The 20218-nt window shown below is 47.6% G+C and overlaps 1 protein-coding gene across 3 annotated transcripts in view; it reads right to left on the reverse strand.

Moving 5' to 3' along the window:
• The window catches only part of RANGAP1 (Ran GTPase activating protein 1), a 198073-nt gene that overhangs the window by 23012 nt on the left and 154843 nt on the right, over positions 1-20218 (reverse strand). For all 3 annotated transcript variants that reach the window (XM_063940734.1, XM_063940733.1, XM_063940732.1), the window contains 5 exons: positions 15950-16084; positions 15698-15856; positions 15463-15576; positions 14971-15070; positions 14758-14842 (listed from right to left, as the gene is read on the reverse strand). In XM_063940734.1, coding sequence (XP_063796804.1) covers positions 14758-14842; positions 14971-15070; positions 15463-15576; positions 15698-15856; positions 15950-16084 — 593 coding nt within the window. The remainder of the gene's footprint in view (positions 1-14757; positions 14843-14970; positions 15071-15462; positions 15577-15697; positions 15857-15949; positions 16085-20218) is intronic.

A 20218-nucleotide genomic window follows, 5' to 3' on the forward strand; every position in this document is an offset into this window, starting at 1 on the left:
TCTGCGCTGCACCAGCTGCAACTAAAATTGACTTTAACGCAGTATCAACTTTACGGTCTGACGCATCCTTTAAAGTAGTTACGTTAGGAATTGGTAAAATTGTCTTTTTTGACAACCTTCCTAGGGAAGCATCCACTACCGGCGGAGTCTCCCACTTGTCCATTACACCCTTAGGTAGGGGATAAGTTACTTGAAACCGTTTCGGAAATTGAAACCGTTTGTCAGGTTGTTTCCAAGCCTCCTCTATCTGAGATTGGAGGGATTTAGGAATAGGAAACACTGCTGAACGCGGCTTCTGGGATTCGAACAAATCTAAATCCTCCGGCTCCCATATTTGCTCGTCCTTAAAACGTAGGATCTCTTTTACCGCGTCAATTAAGAAGTCTAGACCTGAGATTGCCGAGTCCTCCTCTGGAAAGTCGGCGTCTAGGTTAGGTTTAATTAACTCACCTTCCTCCGTATCAGGAAAAAAACCCTCTTCCTCCTCTGATTCTTGTATCATAGGGAGAGTTCTTTTAACCGCTTTGCGCACACTCGTTTCTGCGGGTGCGGGCGGCGTTAACCTGATGAGAAATTCCTCCATCGTCTTTGAGAATCCCGCAGCCCATTCTGATTGTTGCTTGCGCAACTCAGCCATCTCCATGGAGATTCTATTAGCAAGGTTGTCTTCCCCATACCTTGGCCAGAGCACTGCTCCCAGGTGGAGCGTCCTTGTTTAAGCAGGAGTCGCACACCCCGGAGCTGCCAACCTGCGTGCTCTTCTTGTTACATTTCGTACAAACATAACAGGTCTTGGCTGCCTTAGACATGTTGTTTTGAAAACCCTGTACCAGGGTAGCCCGCCGCGCTTTCACCCTTTAAACTAGGAAGAGAAAGACTGGGAGATGACGGAAGCGAAGGTATTGGATCCGGCTGGAATTACCTGTCCTTTTCGTATATAAAAGGAGCAGGTCAATAACTTTACTTTAATTAACAATAATAAAAAATTAAAGAAAAAAAAAAAAATTAAAACACCAGCCGACTCGCAATTCTCACACCCCAACTGTAATCAGCTACGATGTTAGAGTTGGTATTCGCTTGCTTCCGTGTATTTTCTGCAGGATCTTTGAAACAGAAGTCCCTTGAAAATATAAATTGTAAAGTTGATTACTTTTCAGGAGATCCTCATCTGTATATATATTATCCACCAGCAGAGGGAGCAGTTACCTAACGATCTCCCTGATATCTTATACTATGCACTATGCAGGCAGTGCAGCAGGGGGAGCTAATTCTTTATTAAACAACTTCCCCTATGTATCTACTGGGGTGAGGGGGAGGACCCACCCATTACCTCAGCCTGGCGCCATAATCATTAAACATGGTCCTCACTGATGTCTTGCAAGACTTTTGAAAATATATGCTGCTGTCAAGGAACCCTAGCCATTAGGCTATATGAGTTCCACTTGCTGCTGCCTCGGATGAACTTTTATACTAGCCCCCTTCCGCTGGCTGGCGCGCGCCGAGTCCACTCTCTGGCGCTCTGTGCGGACACTATTTTGGCGCGCTCCGGACCCGCTGGCCGGCGCGCATCTGGACAGCTTCCCGCAGCGGCGCCTGAGCTCCACTTCGGCTGTCAGCTCTCTCGCTGTGCAGCGCGCCGCTCTGCCGTCCCTCCCTGCTCACAGGGAGGAAAGGCCAAGTCCCGCACCGCACTCTGCTCCCGCGCCCGCCGCTGTAACTGCAATGTGAGGGGCTATATTATATCGGAGGCAGCATTACATTGAGCTATTACAGGGGGCAGCTCTTGTACAGTGATTACAGGAGGCAGCATACAACAGAGATCAATTACAGGATCTCAGTGATATTTTAGTAAGGAAGGTCTCTCCCTGCTCACTATAGAAATAAATAAAAATAAATAAACATACATGAAGGACCATAACTCTTCCTTCTACCAGTACTCACTGTTAGAAGTCTTGGAGGATCTCCTGTGGAGAGAGGCAGGTCCCTTCAATAGGGATCTTTGTCTCTCTGATATTAGGCAGCCTTGTCCCCCTTTTATTAGGGTTACGCAGCCCCTTTTAGTATCTTTTGTCAGGAGCTCAGTGCTCCCACGTGCTTCACCTCAAGCACAATTTTTCAAACTGAGGGAGGAGGGATGTGAAGGGGGAGGAGCCGGCTGTGCAGACAATGCTAATTTTAGATTGTGCCACACCTCCGGTTCAAGGCTTCACACCCCTACTGTATAGGACTCCAGTGTCCCCTAGTGGATGAAAGAGAAATATAAATGTAATTTTAAATCTATAAATTACAAGTTTAGCAATAATCCTTTAAAGCCGTTACAACAATGTATCTTACATGAAACATACTATACATGGATATCAGAAATTGTATACAAATATAACAGGCATGGTTCTGCGTAGTAAAGGAAAACTCCTTTTTCTCTTTCATGGTGGAACTTGGGATAAAGAAGTTCAGCACTATGCCACTCCTCACCCTGCAGGGAACTCTCTTTTTCTGTCAGCCACTAGAGGACACTGGCACAACTTCAAGACCGTGGGGTGATGATGGTGGTTTACAGGGAGCTGGTACTTTAAATAATGCAAGAAGTGAAACAGGCTCCTCCCCCTCTATCCCCCATCATCCCTCAGTTTTGAATTTGTGCCGAGGGAGCCGGTCACTGCTGACTGAGCTCAAGCTCAGTCTATATTTACTTTCATTTATTTAGCTTTTTTATTCATGGGACTAAGTTCCCTCAGCCTCAGGAACTCTTTGCCACTTATATGAGAGAAGTAGGGTCCGGGTTACACACTAGCAGCGTCAAGCTGCACAAGGAGAACAGCGCTTAACCTGAGAAGCACTGTTCCTCCCTAGACAGCAAGGAGAACAGTGCTTGACCTGAGAAGCACTGTTCCTCCCGAGACAGCCGCATCCTAAGGCTCCGGTCGGGTGAGTGAGCCTCCTTGTGTGAGGCACTGTGCGGCGCCCGTGTCCAGTGTAGCGGCATCCCCCACATTCCCTCTCCTCATCGCTGGCTATGACTGGCCGCAGGAGCGGCGTGGTCTCCACTACACAGAGTGGTAGTGTGGATGAGTGAGCCTCCTTGTGTGGGGCACTGTGCTCGAGTGGTCGCGGCGTGGTCCCCACTGCACTGCCGTGCTGACAGTACACAGCGCGACAGCATAGCTCACTCAGTGCAGGACAGAGGGAGTTTACAGAGGAGGTTAGTGGAGCGGATCCGCAGTAAGCAGCGGATCTGGGGGCTAAGGCGCATGGCATTTAACTAGTAGGCAGACAGCATTTGGACCACCTTGTGAGTTGGGTGCAGGCAAAGGCTGATTTTAATTGTGTAGGGTAACAACTCAAAATGGTGCTTAGTAGGGAAGCCGATCCCGGGCCATTTTTTCAATCCCGGGTAGCGGGATTGAAAAATGGTCAATCCCGGGATTGGCTTTTACCTAGGTGGCCGCCCCATCGCCCCACACATATAACTCACCATACACCGTGGGCGGGCGGGAGGGGAACACCGTGTGAACGCTGCTGGTGTCTCCCAGCAGCAGCTAACAGCGCAGCGTGACCTCTCACTCTGGGCTGGGGACCCGGAAGCAGGAAGCCGGGATTGGAGCTTCCAATCCCAGCCATTTTTGGCCCTAAATCCCGAGATCCCGCCGATCCCGGGATTGGCCACCATAGCACTTAGAGACCTGGTTGAGATGGGTGCCAGCGGATAGGGGACGGAGTTGGCAGGTTTTCAAACTGTCAACCACAGAAAAAGGCGCCTTCCTCAGCTAGGCAGCTCATGAATAGCAACAATGTTTCTTCTCTCCTCAGGAATCAGCACTGTTAGCAGAGACAAGTGCACATTAATTCAGGCTGCCAGAAACCTGAAAGCCTGCACATAAAATACAGGCTGGTGGCAGAGGGAGTTAGAATAGGGGAGTAGTACAAATAATAAGAATTTACTTACCGATAATTCTATTTCTCGGAGTCCGTAGTGGATGCTGGGGTTCCTGAAAGGACCATGGGGAATAGCGGCTCCGCAGGAGACAGGGCACAAAAAAGTAAAGCTTTACTAGGTCAGGTGGTGTGCACTGGCTCCTCCCCCCATGACCCTCCTCCAGACTCCAGTTAGGTACTGTGCCCGGACGAGCATACACAATAAGGGAGGCATTTTGAATCCCGGGTAAGACTCATACCAGCCACACCAATCACACCGTACAACTTGTGATCTAAACCCAGTTAACAGTATGACAACAGAAAGGGCCTCTTAAAGATGGCTCCTTAACAATAACCCGAATTAGTTAACAATAACTATGTACAAGTATTGCAGATAATCCGCACTTGGGATGGGCGCCCAGCATCCACTACGGACTCCGAGAAATAGAATTATCGGTAAGTAAATTCTTATTTTCTCTATCGTCCTAAGTGGATGCTGGGGTTCCTGAAAGGACCATGGGGATTATACCAAAGCTCCCAAACGGGCGGGAGAGTGCGGATGACTCTGCAGCACCGAATGAGAGAACTCCAGGTCCTCCTTTGCCAGGGTATCAAATTTGTAAAATTTTACAAACGTGTTCTCCCCCGACCACGTAGCTGCTCGGCAGAGTTGTAATGCCGAGACCCCTCGGGCAGCCGCCCAAGATGAGCCCACCTTCCTTGTGGAGTGGGCTTTTACAGTTTTAGGCTGTGGCAGGCCTGCCACAGAATGTGCAAGTTGAATTGTGTTACAAATCCAACGAGCAATCGACTGCTTAGAAGCAGGTGCGCCCAACTTGTTGGGTGCATACAATATAAACAGCGAGTCAGATTTTCTGACTCCAGCCGTCCTTGCAATGTATATTTTTAAGGCTCTGACAACGTCCAACAACTTGGAGTCCTCCAAGTCGCTAGTGGCCGCAGGCACCACAATAGGTTGGTTCAGATGAAATGCTGATACCACTTTAGGGAGAAAATGCGGACGAGTCCGCAGTTCTGCCCTATCCGAATGGAAGATTAGATAAGGACTTTTATAAGATAAAGCCGCCAATTCAGATACTCTCCTGGCAGAGGCCAGGGCTAGTAACATAGTCACTTTCAATGTGAGATATTTCAAATCCACCTTTTTCAATGGTTCAAACCAATGGGATTTGAGGAAATCTAAAACTACATTTAGATCCCACGGTGCCACCGGAGGCACCACAGGAGGCTGTATATGCAGTACTCCCTTGACAAAAGTCTGGACCTCAGGGACAGAGGCCAATTCTTTTTGGAAGAATATTGACAGGGCCGAAATTTGAACCTTAATGGATCCCAATTTGAGACCCATAGATAATCCTGATTGCAGGAAATGTAGGAAACGACCCAGTTGGAATTCCTCCGTCGGAACCCTCCGATCCTCGCACCACGCTACATATTTTCGCCAAATGCGGTGATAATGTTTCACGGTGACTTCCTTCCGTGCCTTAATCAAGGTAGGAATGACTTCTTCTGGAATGCCTTTCCCTTTTAGGATCTGGCGTTCAACCGCCATGCCGTCAAACGCAGCCGCGGTAAGTCTTGAAAAAGACAGGGACCCTGCTGTAGCAGGTCCCTTCTCAGAGGTAGAGGCCACGGTTCGTCCGTGAGCATCTCTTGAAGTTCCGGATACCAAGTCCGTCTCGGCCAATCCGGAACCACTAGTATTGTTCTTACTCTTCTTTGCCGTATGATCTTCAATACCTTTGGTATGAGCGGCAGAGGAGGAAACACATACACTGACTGGTACACCCAAGGAGTTACCAGTGCGTCCACAGCTATTGCCTGTGGATCTCTTGACCTGGCGCAATATTTGTCCAGTTTCTTGTTGAGGCGAGACGCCATCATGTCTACAATTGGTCTTTCCCAACGGTCTATTAACATGTTGAAGACTTCTGGATGTAGACCCCACTCTCCCGGATGAAGATCGTGTCTGCTGAGGAAGTCTGCTTCCCAGTTGTCCACGCCCGGGATGAACACTGCTGACAGTGCTATCACGTGATTCTCCGCCCAGCGAAGAATCTTGGCAGCTTCTGCCATTGCACTCCTGCTTCTTGTGCCGCCCTGCCTGTTTACATGGGCGACCGCCGTGATGTTGTCCGACTGAATCAACACCGGCTTTCCTTGCAGGAGAAGTTCCGCCTGGCTTAGAGCATTGTAGATTGCTCTTAGTTCCAGAATGTTTATGTGAAGAGACTTTTCCAGACTCGTCCATACTCCCTGGAAGTTTCTTCCTTGTGTGACTGCTCCCCAGCCTCTCAGGCTGGCGTCCGTGGTCACCAGGATCCAATCCTGAATGCCGAATCTGCGGCCTTCTAATAGGTGAGCCTTCTGCAACCACCACAGAAGTGACACCCTTGTCTTTGGTGACAGGGTTATTCGCAGGTGCATCTGCAGATGCGACCCTGACCATTTGTCCAACAGATCCCTTTGGAATATTCTTGCATGGAATCTGCCGAATGGAATTGCTTCGTAAGAAGCCACCATTTTTCCCAGGACTCTTGTGCATTGATGTACTGACACTTTTCCTGGTTTTAGGAGGTTCCTGACCAGATCGGATAACTCCTTGGCTTTTTCCTCTGGAAGGAAAACCTTTTTCTGAACCGTGTCCAGAATCATTCCTAGGAACAGCAGACGAGTTGTCGGGATTAAATGGGATTTTGGAATATTCAGAATCCACCCGTGTTGTCTTAGCACCTCTTGAGATAGTGCTAAAGCTGTCTCCAGCTGTTCTCTGGACCTTGCCCTTATTAGGAGATCGTCCAAGTATGGGATAACTAATACGCCTTTTCTTCGAAGAAGAATCATCATCTCGGCCATTACCTTGGTAAAGACCCGAGGCGCCGTGGACAATCCGAACGGCAGCGTCTGAAACTGATAGTGACAGTTTTGAACAATGAACCTGAGGTACCCCTGGTGTGCGGGGTAAATCGGAACGTGTAGATACGCATCCTTGATGTCCAAGGATACCATAAAGTCCCCTTCTTCCAGGTTCGCTATCACTGCTCTGAGTGACTCCATCTTGAACTTGAACTTTTTTATGTAGAGGTTCAAGGACTTCAGATTTAGAATAGGCCTTACCGAGCCATCCGGCTTCGGTACCACAAATAGAGTGGAATAATACCCCTTTCCTTGTTGTAATAGGGGTACTTTGACTATCACCTGCTGAGCGTACAGCTTGTGAATGGCTTCCAACACCCTCTCCCTTTCGGAAGAGACGGTTGGTAAGGCAGACTTCAGGAAACGATGAGGAGGATCCGTCTCTAATTCCAACCTGTACCCCTGAGATATTATCTGCAGGATCCAGGGGTCTACCTGCGAGTGAGCCCACTGCGCGCTGTAATTTTTGAGACGGCCCCCCACTGTCCCCGAGTCCGCTTGAGAGGCCCCAGCGTCATGCTGAGGTTTTTGCAGGAGCCGGGGAGGGCTTCTGTTCCTGGGAAGGAGCTGCCTGTTGGTGTCTCTTCCCTCTTCCTCTGCCTCGTGGCAGGTACGACAAGCCCTTTGCTCTCTTATTTTTGTAGGAGCGAAAAGGCTGCGGTTGAAAGGTCGGTGCCTTTCTCTGTTGGGGAGTGACTTGAGGTAAAAAAGTGGATTTCCCGGCAGTAGCCGTGGCCACCAAGTCTGATAGACCAACTCCAAATAACTCCTCCCCTTTATACGGCAAAACCTCCATGTGACGTTTTGAATCCGCATCGCCTGTCCACTGTCGTGTCCATAAGGCTCTTCTGGCTGAAATGGACATAGCACTCACCCGAGATGCCAGTGTGCAAATATCCCTCTGTGCATCACGCATATAGATAAATGCATCCTTTATTTGTTCTAACGACAGTAAAACATTGTCCCTATCTAGGGTATCAATATTTTCAATCAGGGATTCTGACCAAACTACTCCAGCACTGCACATCCAGGCAGTTGCTATAGCTGGTCGTAGTATAACACCTGCATGTGTGTATATATTCTTTTGAATAACTTCCATCTTTCTATCTGATGGATCCTTAAGTGCGGCCGTCTCAGGAGAGGGTAACGCCACTTGTTTGGATAAGCGTGTGAGCGCCTTGTCCACCTTAGGGGGTGTTTCCCAGCGCGCCCTAACCTCTGGCGGGAAAGGGTATAATGCCAATAACTTTTTTGAAATTATCAACTTTTTATCAGGAGCAACCCACGCTTCATCACACACTTCATTTAATTCTTCTGATTCAGGAAAAACTGTTTGTAGTTTTTTCACACCATACATAATACCCTGTTTTACGGTATCTGTAGTATCAGCTAAATGTAACGTCTCCTTCATTGCCAAAATCATATAACGTGTGGCCCTACTGGAAAATACGTTTGAATTTCTACCGTCGTCACTGGAATCAGTGCCCGTGTCTGGGTCTGTGTCGACCGACTGAGGCAAAGGGCGTTTTACAGCCCCTGACGGTGTTTGAGGCGCCTGGACAGGCATTAATTGATTGTCCGGCCGCCTCATGTCCTCAACTGACTGTTTAAGGGAAGATAAACCATCACGTAATTCCACAAATAAAGGCATCCATTCTGGTGTCGACCCCCTGGGGGGTGACATCTGCATATTTGGCAATTGCTCCGCCTCCACACCAATATCGTCCTCATACATGTCGACACCACGTACCGACACACACCGCAAACTCACAGGGAATGCTCTAATGAAGACAGGACCCACTAGCCCTTTTGGGGAGACAGAGGGAGAGTCTGCCAGCACACACCACAAAGCGCTATATATACAAGGGATATCCTTATATTAAGTGCTCCCTTATAGCTGCTTTAATATATATATATATAGCCATTAATGTGCCCCCCCTCTCTGTTTTACCCTGTTTCTGTAGTGCAGTGCAGGGGAGAGACCTGGGAGCCGTTCTGACCAGCGGAGCTGTGACAGAAAATGGCGCCGTGTGCTGAGGAGATAGGCCCCGCCCCTTTTTCGGCGGGTTCTTCTCCCGCTATTTTTCCAGTCAGGCAGGGGTTAAATATCTCCATATAGCCCCTATGGGCTATATGTGAGGTATTTTTAGCCTTGTATAAGGTTTATATTTGCCTCTCAGAGCGCCCCCCCCCAGCGCTCTGCACCCTCAGTGACTGCCCAGTGAAGTGTGCTGAGAGGAAAATGGCGCACAGCTGCAGTGCTGTGCGCTACCTTATGAAGACTGAGGAGTCTTCAGCCGCCGGTTTCCGGACCTCTTCACGCTTCAGCATCTGCAAGGGGGTCGGCGGCGCGGCTCCGGGACCGGACTCCACGGCTGGGCCTGTGTTCGATCCCTCTGGAGCTAATGGTGTCCAGTAGCCAAGCAGCAAATCCACTCTGCATGCAGGTGAGTTTACTACTTTCCCCCTAAGTCCCACGTTGCAGTGATCCTGTTGCCAGCAGGACTCACTGTAAAGAAAAAAACCTAAACTAAACTTTCTCTAAGCAGCTCTTTAGGAGAGCCACCTAGATTGCACCCTTCTCGTTCGGGCACAAAATCTAACTGGAGTCTGGAGGAGGGTCATGGGGGGAGGAGCCAGTGCACACCACCTGACCTAGTAAAGCTTTACTTTTTTGTGCCCTGTCTCCTGCGGAGCCGCTATTCCCCATGGTCCTTTCAGGAACCCCAGCATCCACTTAGGACGATAGAGAAATTATACATCCCTCTATCCCTCTCTCTCTCTATTATTGAGAGTGCTGGTGTGAATTGTATGCGTCTCCACTCTGTCCGTCACAATGGCAGACAAGGGAACAGCTAATAAGGCATCACAAAAACTATTTATCTGTGCTACAGTAAGTGTAAAAAAAAGAACTCACACAGACGATTCCTCCATGTGCAAAGCATGTGCTTTAGAGGTTATGTTAGTTAATCCGTCCCAAGATGCTAATTTTACCCCCTGGGCGGTAGCGCTCACAGGAACCATCTGACAATTACATAATGAGGTGTCTGCTTTACGAAAGACTGTTAAGGAGATTCCTTGAAACAATGTACTTTCTATTGCTACAGAACCACCCTGGGTGGCAGGTCTTCTCTCTCAGGACGAAGCTGAAGAGGACAATCGTGAGTTGGGCGAAATTACAGACCCAGACGAAGAAGTTCCACAGGAACCTTCCCAAGGGGTTGAACCTCTTATTTTAGCTATAGGATAAGTTTTGAACACTTCTGAGACTACGACACCAGATTCATCAGATACTGCTTTATTTGGTAGACAGCAGCATTCATCGGTTACTTATCCTTTTTCCAAAAAACTGGATGATCAGCTGACGGAGGCTTCGAAACACCCGGACAAACGGTTTCAGATGCCTAAAAGTTTTCGAAGTATTTATTCATTTCAACTTGCCATGACCGAAGCCAAAGAACTCTTCTGGCTGCAATAGTTGCTGCTGAGATTCTCAAGTTAACTTGTCTGATCTCTCTAGCCCCTTCTCCTAGGTATATCGCTGATTCCTTAATATGTTCCGCTAAGATCAATACTTCTTCTAACGGAACTCCCTCTTGTACGTCCTTTATCAATTTAGTGGCCCAATGCTCCACTGCCTTGTTCACTCAGGAACTCCCCAAGGTTGGTCTAAGTGAGACACCTGCGGCCGAATAGATGGACTTCAACGTGGTGTCCAGCTTCCGATCAGACGGGTCTTTCAACGAAATTGCTTCCATAACAGGTAATGCAGTCTTTTTGGACAACCTGGATAGAGAGGAGTCCACTCGAGGTAACATCTCCCATTTTACCAACCATTCGGCCACCACCTAAGCACTCTTATACTGGATTTTCCTTTCGGGCCTTTCGTTCCACTCAGCCTTTTAGAGGACGCGGAAGAGCTACACCCTTGCGAGGTAGAAATCGCGGCAACCAACCAACCAGTCGCTGCTCGTCGTCAAGACCCAGAGCCTACAGAAAAGACCATGGCATGACAGTCTCCCCTCCCACCAGGGCCCAAGTACGGTGGGATGCCTGGTTCAAGATATCAGCCAATGGGCCTAATTCAGACCTGATCGTAAATTGACCTAAATTTAGCACATCTACGATCAGCTTCTCTGATATGCAGGGGGGAGACGGGGATGCCCCGCATGTCAGGCACGGCCCTGCCGCACAAGTACTTGAAGAGTAGCTCCCGACCAGCGTAGCTCCTACGCGCTGGTAGGGAGCTACTCATCAATGTGAGGGTCGCAGCGGCTGCGCATGACGTCACGCAGCCGCCGCGGCCCACCCCCCTGACCGATCCGGACACGCCTGTGTTGCCCGGAGTGCGGCCCTAAAATGGCGGCCAAACGCCACCAGTCCGGCCCCTCCTGCCCAGCAAACGCCTCTGCCTGAGACGGCCATCGGCTGTCTGGCATGCGCCGGCGCACTGTGGAGCTGGTGCATGCGCAGTTCAGACCTGATCGGCTGCTGTGCGAAAACGGACAGCACCGATCACGTCTGAATTAGGCCCAATGTGTGGATTCGCAATATCATCTCCAAAGGGTACAAGTTAGATTTCAAATTTTGCCGCCAAAGAAATATTTTACGACAAGTCTTCCACTTCTTCTGGACAAACGTTTGGCCCTTCAAGGTGCAATACAGTCCTTAGTAGAATCGGCTGTGTTAATGCCGGTACCACTGCTTCAATGAAAGAAGGGTTACCATTCCAATCTTTTCGTAGTACCAAAACCAGACGGTACCCTATGACCAATTCTGAATCTTAAATCGTTAAATCAGTTTATGTCTTATTACCGATTCAAGATGGAATCGCTCAACTCAGTGATCTCGAGCCTGGAACCCAAGGAATTTATGATATCGCTGGACATCAAGGATGCATATCTCCATATTTCGAAATGGGAACCACACCAAGTGGTGGATCTCATGGCGTACCGTCTCAGTCATCAGCTACCTCGATACATCTCCAGAACACGGGATCCTCAGGCGGAAGCTGTAGGCGCTCTGGCCGTGAGTTGGCCGTACGACCTAGTATACGTGTTTCCTCTATTGTCTCGAATTCTCAAGAGAATCAAACGGGAGTCAATCACGGCGATCTTGGTAGCACCAGATTTGCCTCGGAGAGTTGGGTTTTCAGACCTGCGCCTTCTGCTAGCGGACGATCCTTGGCCTCTACCTCTGCGAATGGAAATACTCCAACAAGTGCCCTTCGTGTATCCAGATTTACCACAACTACATTTAACAGGATGGCTCGAGGCAGACATCCTAAAACGCAAAGGGATTCCGGAATGTGTTATTCCCACGATGTTGCGTGCACGAAAACCTGTTATGGCAGCCCATGACCATCGCATCTGGCATTCTTATATCTCTTGATGTGACCGAAAAGGGTTTCAATTAGATTATTTTCGTTTCTCACGGTTCTTGCTTTTTCTTCAGGCAGGTTTAGATTCCAAACTTCGTTTAGGATCCCAGAAAGTTCAGGTCTCTGCCTTATCGATTTTCTTTCAGAGACGCCTGGCGCTCCTACCGGATGTGCAAACTTTTCTACAAGGGGTCCTTCGGGTACAACCCCAGTTTGTTCCCCCTACAGGCTCCTTGGGACTTGAATCTGGTGCTGCAGTCACCCTGTTTTGAACCCTTGGAAGACGCAGATATTAACTATCTTACTTGGAAGACTGATTTTCCATTTAGCCATAGCTTCATCCCGGAGGGTATATTGTCTTGTATGCCTCTCTACTTGATTTTTTATCCTGATAGGGCCGAGTTAAGAACACATGTTTCCTTTCTTCCCAAGGTCGTGTCGGCTTTTAATATCAAATCAGCAGATTGTGGTACCGTCCTTACAGGTGGACTTTGGAACGGACAGCACTGTTACGAAAGACTGATGCTTTATTCGTGCTTTATGATCTTACGCGGCGAGGGTGGCCTTCTACTAAGCAGACCTTGGCCCGCTGGATTCGGTTGACTATTCGTCAAGCCTATCTACGCCAATCTAGGCGACTTCCATTATCCTTTGCTGCGCATTCTACGCGCTCAGTTGGGTCTTCCTGGGCCGCTAGTAAGGGGGCTACCACGTCTCAACTCTGTAGAGCAGCCACTTGGTTGAGTAATTATATATGTTTGCCAATTTCTACAAGTTTGATACATTTGCGGCTTCATCTTCATGGTTTGGCCATCTTGTTTTGCAAGTTCCTCAGCGATCTCCCGCTAGGGGGGAAAGTTTGGAACGTCCACACGGTCTTGAAGTTGTGCCAGTGTCCCCTAGAGGCTGACAGAAAAATTAGGATTTTGGTATTTACCGATAAATCCATTTTTCGGAAGCCATAGGGGACACTAGCACAACTTCAAGACCGTGGGGTGATGATGGTGGCTTACAGGGAGCTGGAACTTTAAATAATCCAAGAAGTGAAACAGGCTCCTCCCCCTCTATCCCACATCATCCCTCAGTTATGAATTAGCCGAGAGGAGACGGGAACAAGAGAACAAAACTATACGAGGAAAGAGAGCAACAATGAAGGGAAGAGAAAAGCGACGGGCAGGTGGCCAGTGTCCCTTATGGCTTCCGAAAAAGGGATTTATCGGTAAGTACCAAAATCCTCCTTTTTACGTTAGTGCTCACAGGAGTAGGTTACTTCTGCTTTGAGCTGCCGAGCATTAGTTGTTGTTGTTTTTTTTAAATTTGCTTAATTTATTTTTCCACGGTCACTCATATAACTACACAGGATGTACATAGACTCAAGCAGGCTAAGGTGTTGCCATTTCAGTACCACCTACTGCTGACCTCACTAACTACAAGAGATTGCCTCTCGGGGGAAAGTTCACTGCCACTGCAGGCTGTTGACAATGGACCCTGTGCTACTGGTGCCATTGTGTTGTGGTTAAAACACCAGAGAAGAGGCGTATACAGTAATGGTCAGCCACCTGCCCGGAGGGCAAAGTAAAAAAGCTTCCAGTATCCTGGAGGCAGGTGGGTGGGGGCTGCAGGGCATGACAACTCCACAGCAGGAAAAACCTAGCATTTAAAGGGCCTCTTGTATGGTAGCCATGTTCTTCACACTCAAAGTTCATAGAACAACTGACCAGACAACTTGAGCTTTTGACAATCTCCAGTTCAGAAAGCAACAACCTCCAATGTAAACTTTGGGTAACTCTAAATAAAGGTAACTTGAAATCGTTCTATCCTTACAGACTAGCATCTGTTGTCAATGTGTCCAGTCTCAGAGACAGAACGACTGACCCTTTTTAAGACTTTCGTCTCTCGGCAACCAATGGAGCGATAGATGCAGCCTAAGGAGAGTCTGAAATGCTAGCTTGCCAAATGTTAGCAAAACTTCTTCCATTCCTAAATTAGTTAGATCTACAACACGCTCAAATAGTGGTATAAACTGCAGTACCTTGAAGATGGAGAATTGAGAATTCAACCAATAGCACACAGAAAAATTCAGAACCAGCAACACACCGCATCACTACTTCCCTGCGTATGGAGGGGGCAAACGTGGAGGCTGCTCCCATCAAATGGCTGCTGTACCTGTTATGGTGGGCTTAACAATTGGGAAGCCTCACCAGTGAATGAAGGGACCACCTCCAAGGTCCCAGCTTAGCAGGATGGTCTTCTTAGCCATACTAATGCCGAATGCGGGCTGCCAAGATTAGCAGCTCCCTTATCTGGTCTCCCCAAGACCCAGTACAAATGCAGGACCACCTCAATAGAGAGGGAGGAGTCTGAGCTTTATGAAGGTATATTTTAAGTGCCCAGACTCACGGCTCCACACTCTATACCCCATGATACTCCAGTGTCCACCAATGGATGAAAGGAGAAAAACAGTTTCACGGCAGTAAGTGCTTTCTAGTATTATAACAAAAATTAAAAGTGAAACAATATATTGGTACCTAAGTGATCCCAGAACTGAGGCCATGCTGAAGCCATCCAAAATTTCATGAATGTGTTCGCAACCTTCCTCGCCAAGACTGTTTCCTGTAACATAAGACATACACAGACCCACATTGCTGATTATCTGTACACATACATACATACACACACACACACACACACACACACACACACACACACACACACACACACACAGGAGCCTCCAAGCTCACCATTTAATTCCAATTTCTCCAGCTCGGATTTGTCTTCCACTGACTCCGCTAATGCAAGAGCTGCATCGCGCTTAATTTCACAGAAGGAGAGATTAAGTTCCTACCATAGGAACAAAGACAAATGCATTAATTATCATAAAATGCATGAGGTCAAACATCACATATACATGATACAGTGAAAACAAAATGTAATGAATAGTAATATATAAATGGCATTCTGCGCAGTATAGCAGATGCCACAAAACCCAAATCCTTAATTTGATCTCTTTCCCTCTGTGCTGTTCATAATAGCTCTCTACTCTATCTCTCTCTAATCTAACTCCCTGTGTAATTCTCTGTAATCTTTGTAAAATCTTTCTCTTTCGCAGTGACCTCTCTCTAAAATATTAGCCTCTCTCAAATCAATTTCTCTTGAATCAACCCTCTCTCTAATCTAGTTCTCTGCGTGTCAACAAAAACATATCCTAACCCATAAAGCAGCACATTACTTACCTTTAGCTTATGCAAACCCTCCTTCAGGGCCCCAGCAATTGCAAATGCTCCCTTAGAGCGCACCAAACAGTCACCAAAATTAATATGTTCCACTTGTCTCAGGGTCTTCAGTGCCTGTTTGGATGAAAACAAGCTTAATTTATACGAAAACCTGCTACAAGTGATTGTTAAAGCACAACTTAACAAAAATGACACATAGACAATGTATATATGATGAGGACTAGAAGACCATTACCTCAGCCATAGCAATGCCTCCTTTATCTGTAAACGTGTTATCATTAAGGTTGATGACCTTTAGCAATGGGTTGACTTTAAATGCTTCTGCCAGTGCAGAGATTCCAGAATAATTAATACCATTCTGAGGCATGTGTACTTCCTCCAAGGTGCCGATTAACTGGAAACAGAAATGAAATAATGTAGGTATGCAGAATTACAGAACATTTAATCCCATGCGAAACAGCTGTGTTATAAACCTGAACACACATACCCGAAACGCTTCTGCCAAAGCTGTAGCCCCATCATTCTCTAAGCGATTCCTTCCAGCCACAAACACTTTGAGAGCCAGAGGCTTGCCAAATGAACTGGACTTTTTATGGCACTCTGTCAGAGCCGCAGCCAGAATCTGAAAGAAGCACAGGAAATGAGATTGCTGCAGCTGGCCGTGATACTTATATGCATATATAATTTATACAAAACAGAGACAACCAGCTAATGAGCAGACACCAACAAGTTCACCATGGCCATCTGGTACTGTGAATACTGCTAAAATCTCTAAATCAAATCCACCAAATAATCATTAACAATGCATTACAGATGAACTCTTACCTTTTATTAATAACATTTATTTCTCTAATTTCAGTGGCATGTAGGCCACAAAGCAAAACTCACTAGGAGGTGGAAAATAAAACAGTTAAGAAAATTAGATTCTGACATCTCTAGATACACCTGAGGGGTATTACTAAACTACTTGAGCAACTTCCATTTTATATTGCAGTTCTTAGAGGCACAAATGGGACCAGCATTTGGAGACCATGCTGATTCTTGTAGTCAATTGGAGTACCCAGGGGTGACTCCCGGTAAACTGGCTCTCAGTTTAGATATATTTTTTGTAAATGCTATTATAATGTGGCCTTACAGTAGACAATTATACGGACCATAGTGGGTACAGTTATCATGCAGTGTTAGGGACCTCCAGTATCAGGGTAGCGTTGACGATGGCCTGTAGGCTTAAGCATGCAAATATATGCAACTAATATCTCTGAATTAACTACCACCATGAAGTGTTCAAATCTTACTGCTAATACCCTTTGGTGTGCTGGGGAAATCCTTTCTTGTGTTTTTACTTGCTTAGAATAACCCCTCCCTTTCAAGCACCTGATGGGTATTACTAAACTGATTGGTCAATTTCCATTTTACATTGCACCTCTAGATACAGTCCACCGACACTTGAGAATTGTGATGTTTTGTTTGAATTAATAGTGCCATCAGCACTTCCCAGGCTCCCTCGCTACTTTAGTGGCTGAAAGAGGACAGCCTTAATAGTGACTGTTCCTTTCCCATATGGAATTGGACAGTTTTGTGACAATAGACAACCTCTAGGGATGGTCCCACATCACAGACTGCTAAATAAATTCTAAAAACGTGGGACTGAATTTTAAGATGGTTGATTGGATAAGAATGGAGTGCAGTATCAGGAAGGAAAAGTTACAAGAAGTGTGCCCAAGGGAGCTGTACTTCGTGTACCAGTGCTTTTTAATATCTTTGTTATCTTAGCAAATGGCATTGAAGGGAAAATATGTCTTTTTGCAGATGACCCAAAAAAAGGATTTTGGTTACCTACCAGTAAATCCTTTTCTCATAGTCCGTAGAGGATGCTGGGGTCCACATTAGTACCATGGGGTATAGATGGGTCCACCAGGAGCCACTGGCACTTTAAGAGTTTGAGAGAGTGGGCTGGCTCCTCCCTCTATGCCCCTTCCACCAGACTCAGTCTAGAAACTGTGCCCGAGGAGACGGACATCCTCGAGAGAAGGATTTAACACAGATAGTGGCGAGATTCATACCAGCTCACACATACAAGGCACATCAAGCTAACTAGCTTGAAAAACTCAGTAACTGCTGAAACATTGCTTACCAAGTAACAATGCAGTACATAACTAAACAAAGTTGTACTGAACCAGATAACGATTGCAGGAAAACGAAGCGCTGGGCGGGCGGGCGCCCAGCATCCTCTATGGACTACGAGAAAAGGATTTACCGGTAGGTAACCAAAATCCTATTTTCTCTTACGTCCTAGAGGATGCTGGGGTCCACATTAGTACCATGGGGATGTACCAAAGCTTCCAGAATGGGAGGGAGAGCGCAGAGGCTTCTGCAAAACTGATTGAATGAACTTCAGATCATCAGAGGCCAAAGTATCGAACTTGCAGAACTTAGCAAACGTGTTCGACCCAGACCAAGTTTCTGCTCGGCAAAGTTGGAACACAGAGACACCTCGGGCAGCCGCCCAGGAAGACCCCACCTTACGAGTAGAGTGGGCCTTAATAGATTTTGGACACAGCAATCCAGCCGTAGAATACGCATGCTGGATAGTGAACCTAATTCAGCGAGATATAGTCTACTTTGAAGCAGGACACCCAAATTTCTTGGGATCATACAGGACAAACAAAGAGTCCGATTTCCTGTGACGAGCAGTCCTCTTCACATAGATTTTCAAAGCCCTCACAACATCCAAGGACTTTGACGAAATTGAGGCGTCAGTAGCCACTGGCAAAATAGGTCGGATGATACGAAATACCGACACAACCTTTGGAAGAAACTGCTGACGTGTCCGGAGCTCAGCTCTATCTTCGTGGAATATCAAGTATGGGCTTTTACAGGACAAAGCCCCCAATTCTGACACACGTCTAGCAGAAGCTAAGGCCAACAACGTGACAGCCTTCCATGTAAGAAACTTGACCTCAACCTCCTGTAGAGGCTCAAACCAGTCCGACTGGAGAAACAGCAACACCACGTTAAGGTCCCAAGGCGCCGTAGGTGGTACAAAAGGAGGTTGCATGTGCAGAACTCCCTTCAAAAAGGTCTGAACTTCAGGGAGGGCAGCCAATTGTTTCTGGAAGAAAATAGACAGGGTCGAAATCTGGACCTTCACAGATCCCAACCTCAGGCCCATATCCACACCTGCTTGCAGGAAGAGGAGAAAACGTCCCAGTTGAAACTCCACCGCAGGAAACTTCTTGGACTCACACCAAGAGACATATTTCTTCCAAATACGATGGTAATGTTTAGACGTTACCCCTTTCCTAGCCTGTATCAGGGTAGGAATGACCTTCTTCGGAATGCCCTTCCGAGCTATTATCAGGCGTTCAACCTCCATGCCGTCAAATGTAGCAGCGGTAAGTCTTGATAGGCGAACGGCCCCTGCTGCAGCAGGTCCTCCCGAAGAGGAAGAGACCTCGGCTCTTCCTGCAAGAGATTCAGAAGGTCCGCGTACCAAGCATGCTTTGGCTTGTCTGGAGCAATGAGGATTGCTTGAACTCTTGTTCTCCTTATGAGCTTTAGAACTCTTGGAATGAGTGGGAGTGGTGGAAACACGTACACCGACTGGAACACCAACGGAGACACCAGGGCATCCACTGCCACTGCTTGTGGGTCCCTCGACCTGGAACAATAGCGTAGAAGCTTCCTGTTGAGACGAGAGGCCATCATGTCTATTTGAGATAACCTTGAACACCTCCGGATGGAGACCCCACTCCCCCGGATGGAGATCGTGTCTGCTGAGCAAGTCTGCTTCCCAGTTGTCCACTCTTGGAATGAAGATTGCAGAGAGCGCCAACGCGTGTTTTTCTGCCCAGAGGATGATTCTCGTCACCTCTGACATCGCAGCTCTGCTCTTCGTTCTGCCCTGTCGGTTTATGTAAGCCGTCGTTACATTGTCCGACCGTACTTGAATGGCCCGATTTAATAGAAGATGGGCCACCTGAAAAAGACCGTTGTAGACGGCTCTTAGTTCCAGGATGTTGATCGGCAGGCCGGTTTCCAGACTTGACCACCTTCCTTGGAAGGTTTCCCCTTGAGGGACTGCGTCCCAGCCCCGGAGGCTCGCATCCGTGGTTAGAAGGACCCAGTCCGGAATCCCGAACCTGCGGCCCTCCAGAAGGTGGGGCAATTGGAGCAACCAGAGGAGTGAAATCCTGGCCTTTGGCAACAGACGAATTCTCTGGTGCATGTGTAGATGAGATCCTGATCACTTGTCCAGAAGATCCAGTTGGAAGGCCCGAGCATGGAACCTCCCGTAGTGGAGAGCCTCGTAAGAGGCCACCATCTTCACAAAAAGGCGAATGCATTGATGAACCAACACCCGGGCTGGCTTCAGGACATCCCAGACCATTGTTTGTATCACCAACGCTTTTTCCTGCGGAAGAAATACCCTCTGCACTTCCGTGTCGAAGATCATCCCCAGAAACGACAACCTCCGGGATGGTTCCAAATGAGATTTTGGAAGGTTCAGAATCCAACCGTGGACTCTGAGTAGGCGGGTTGTGAGTACAATGGACTGCAACAACTCCTCCTTGGACGATGCCTTTATCAGTATTTCGTCCAGATATGGAATGATGTTTACCCCGTTTCGGAGTAGAACCATCATCTCCGCCATCACCTTGGTGAACACCCTTGGTGCTGTAGAGAGGCTGAATGGCAGGGCCTGGAACTGGAAATGACAGTCCAGTAATGCAAAATGGAGATAAGCCTGATGCGG

This window comes from Pseudophryne corroboree, chromosome 9 (genome assembly GCF_028390025.1).
Source record: "Pseudophryne corroboree isolate aPseCor3 chromosome 9, aPseCor3.hap2, whole genome shotgun sequence".
Classification (NCBI taxonomy): domain Eukaryota; kingdom Metazoa; phylum Chordata; class Amphibia; order Anura; family Myobatrachidae; genus Pseudophryne; species Pseudophryne corroboree.